The 2,831-nt window shown below is 40.0% G+C and overlaps 1 protein-coding gene across 1 annotated transcript in view; it reads left to right on the plus strand.

Moving 5' to 3' along the window:
- The window catches only part of LOC106873494 (uncharacterized), a 50,840-nt gene that overhangs the window by 1,345 nt on the left and 46,664 nt on the right, over positions 1-2,831 (plus strand). The window contains exon 2 of the mRNA XM_014920879.2: positions 453-575. Within this exon, the coding sequence (XP_014776365.2) occupies positions 486-575 (90 nt within the window). The 5' untranslated portion in view covers positions 453-485. The remainder of the gene's footprint in view (positions 1-452; positions 576-2,831) is intronic.

A 2,831-nucleotide genomic window follows, 5' to 3' on the forward strand; every position in this document is an offset into this window, starting at 1 on the left:
TGTATGTATATATGTATGTATGTATGTATATATATATATGTATGTATGTATATATATATGTATATATATATATGTATGTATGTATATATATATGTATATATATATATGTATGTATGTATATATGTATGTATGTATGTATATATATATATGTATGTATGTATATATATATGTATATATATATATATGTATGTATGTATATATATATGTATATATATGTATATATATGTATGTATATATATATATATATGTATATATATATATGTATATATATGTATGCACATATATATATATGTATGTGTGTGTGTTTGTGAGCCTATGTGTCAGTATATTAGTACATGTTTATGTTTGTATGAATCTGCTTGTCAAATTTCCTGTGTATCCGTTTGCGTGTCTTTACACACAGACACACACACCTATCTGAACATGTTTTTTTTTCTTCTGTTTTCTCGCAGTATTTCTACGATGTCCAACATCTTCTGGAAGACATGAATGGATTCTTGTCTTGGTTGAACTGTGTGAAGATGAAACAGAAGCTTGAAATTGGTGACCCAGATGTTATGGGGTCACACATCAGGGTAAGCGGTGCACTGCGGGGCTTTTTATTTCATGCCTCTTGCTTTCTCGTTAACATCTTCAAAGGGATTTGTGTCACCAGAAGTTGGTTGTGAGTTTACTCAATTGGAAAGTATGTCGCCGACATCATCATCATCGTCATTGTCATCATCAACCAACATCACCATCACATCATTATTACTATCACTGTGACCATCACCATCATCATCATCACCACCACCACTACCATCATCATCATCACCACCACCACCATCATCATCATCATCATCATTACCATCATCATCATCATCATTACCATCATCATTGTTGTCATCATCATCACCTTCACTATTATCACCATCACCATCATCATTTTCATCATCACCATCATCATTACCATTACCATCATCGTCGTCATCATCATCACCTTCACTATCATCATCACCATCATTGTCATCACCACCACCACCATCATCGCTTCATCACCTCCACTATCATCACCATCATCATCGTCATAGTCACAACCACCAACATCACCACCATCACCACCGTCATTATATTAGTGCCGTTTCCTCCATCTTTATGTTCTGAGTTTAAATTCTGCGGAGGTTGATTTTGCTTTTCATCCTTTCAGGGTCGGTAAACCAAGAAAGTACCCATTAAGCACTCTTGTCAAAATTTTAGGCGTTTCTGCCAAAATTTTAGGTGTTTCTGCCAAAATTAGAAAGAATTATCATCATTGTTGAGCTAGCAGAATCATTTGCATGCTGGGCAAAATGCTTAGTGGTCTCTTGACTGTCCTTACATTCTGAGTTCAAATTCCGCTGAGGTTGACTTTGCCTGTCATCCCTTTCGAAGTCGATAAAATGAGTACCAGTTATGCACTGGGGCTGGATGTAATTAACTTAACACCTTTCTCGACCAGCCCGTCCGTCCAGCATCCCGCTACTGAGGCGCTGCCGGACGGTATGGGCTTGCTTCTCCAGGTGCCGAGCCGCACACCCATCGATTTTTCCTGGTTGATTTTGGCTCCCGTCACTGCTTCGTAGTCTTTCAGCGTCTTGCCGACCAGCTCTATGTGCTCGTGGCTAGATGCTATGACGGTGATGTCGTCCGCGTATGCCGACACGCTCGTCCCGCATCCCAACTCTCGCGGGATGCCCTTCCGCAGTAGTGGCTTGAGAGCCAATACGTACAGAAGTGACGAGAGGGGGCATCCTTGACGGACTGATCGTGCAATGTGGAAAGGTCTTGATAGATGCCCATTGACGCGGATTACCGAACGGATGCCTCTGTACAAGGCAGCCATCCAGCCGCGGAAAACTGGACCGAAACCGGCTGCTATGAGGACAGCCTCCAAGTATCGATGGTCTACCCTATCGAAAGCTTTCGATTGATCCAAGTTGATCAGGGCCCCACCCATGCCAGGTTTTTCTCAAATTCCAGGCCTTGTGCCTATGGGAGAAAGAATTATTATTATGATTGTCATTACCTCCATCACACTTGCTATCACCAATATTGCTTTCACACTCACCCCACCCCCCTTTCTTCAGCCCTTCTTCTCTTCAATATCATCGCTTCAGTCATTCTCCCTCCATCATCACATCCCTATCGTTGTTATCATCCACGCAAATTACATCTATTGCTATCATCCCCATTGCCCTACCCCCTACCTTCACCACACCGAGTTAAATAGCTGGGTGTGTCTTGTCTTTAATTTGGCGTTGATGTTGTTTATGGCAATGTTGTTGATGATGATGATGGTGGTGGTGGTGGTGGTGTTATCAAGGACATCGATAACATGCACAGTTATCGAAGGAGTCATTTAAGAGAAGCCCTTGAAGTGTTTTAAGGGTGTGGTAAAAGTTTACATGCTGAAGGGGGAGAGATAGATAGATAGATAGAGGGGGAGAGAGAGAAAGGGAGAAAGAGAGAGAGATATACAGATAAAACAGACTGATAGATAATCGATAGATAAATAGATAGACAGATAGATAGTAGACAGATAATAGATAAATATGTATATATGTATTTATCCATCCATCCGTACGTACACATACACATACATACATACACATGCACACACAGACATAGATACATGTTGTTGGATAGCTGTTGAGTGATTGAGAGAAAGACAGATAGATAAACAGACAGATAGATGGATAGATAGGTATGTAGATATATAGATAGGTATGTAGATAGATAGATAGATAGATAGATAGATAGATAAATCGGTATGTAGATAAATAGATGGGTAGATAGATAGATAGATAGATAGA

Source organism: Octopus bimaculoides, chromosome 22 (genome assembly GCF_001194135.2).
Source record: "Octopus bimaculoides isolate UCB-OBI-ISO-001 chromosome 22, ASM119413v2, whole genome shotgun sequence".
Lineage (NCBI taxonomy): Eukaryota > Metazoa > Mollusca > Cephalopoda > Octopoda > Octopodidae > Octopus > Octopus bimaculoides.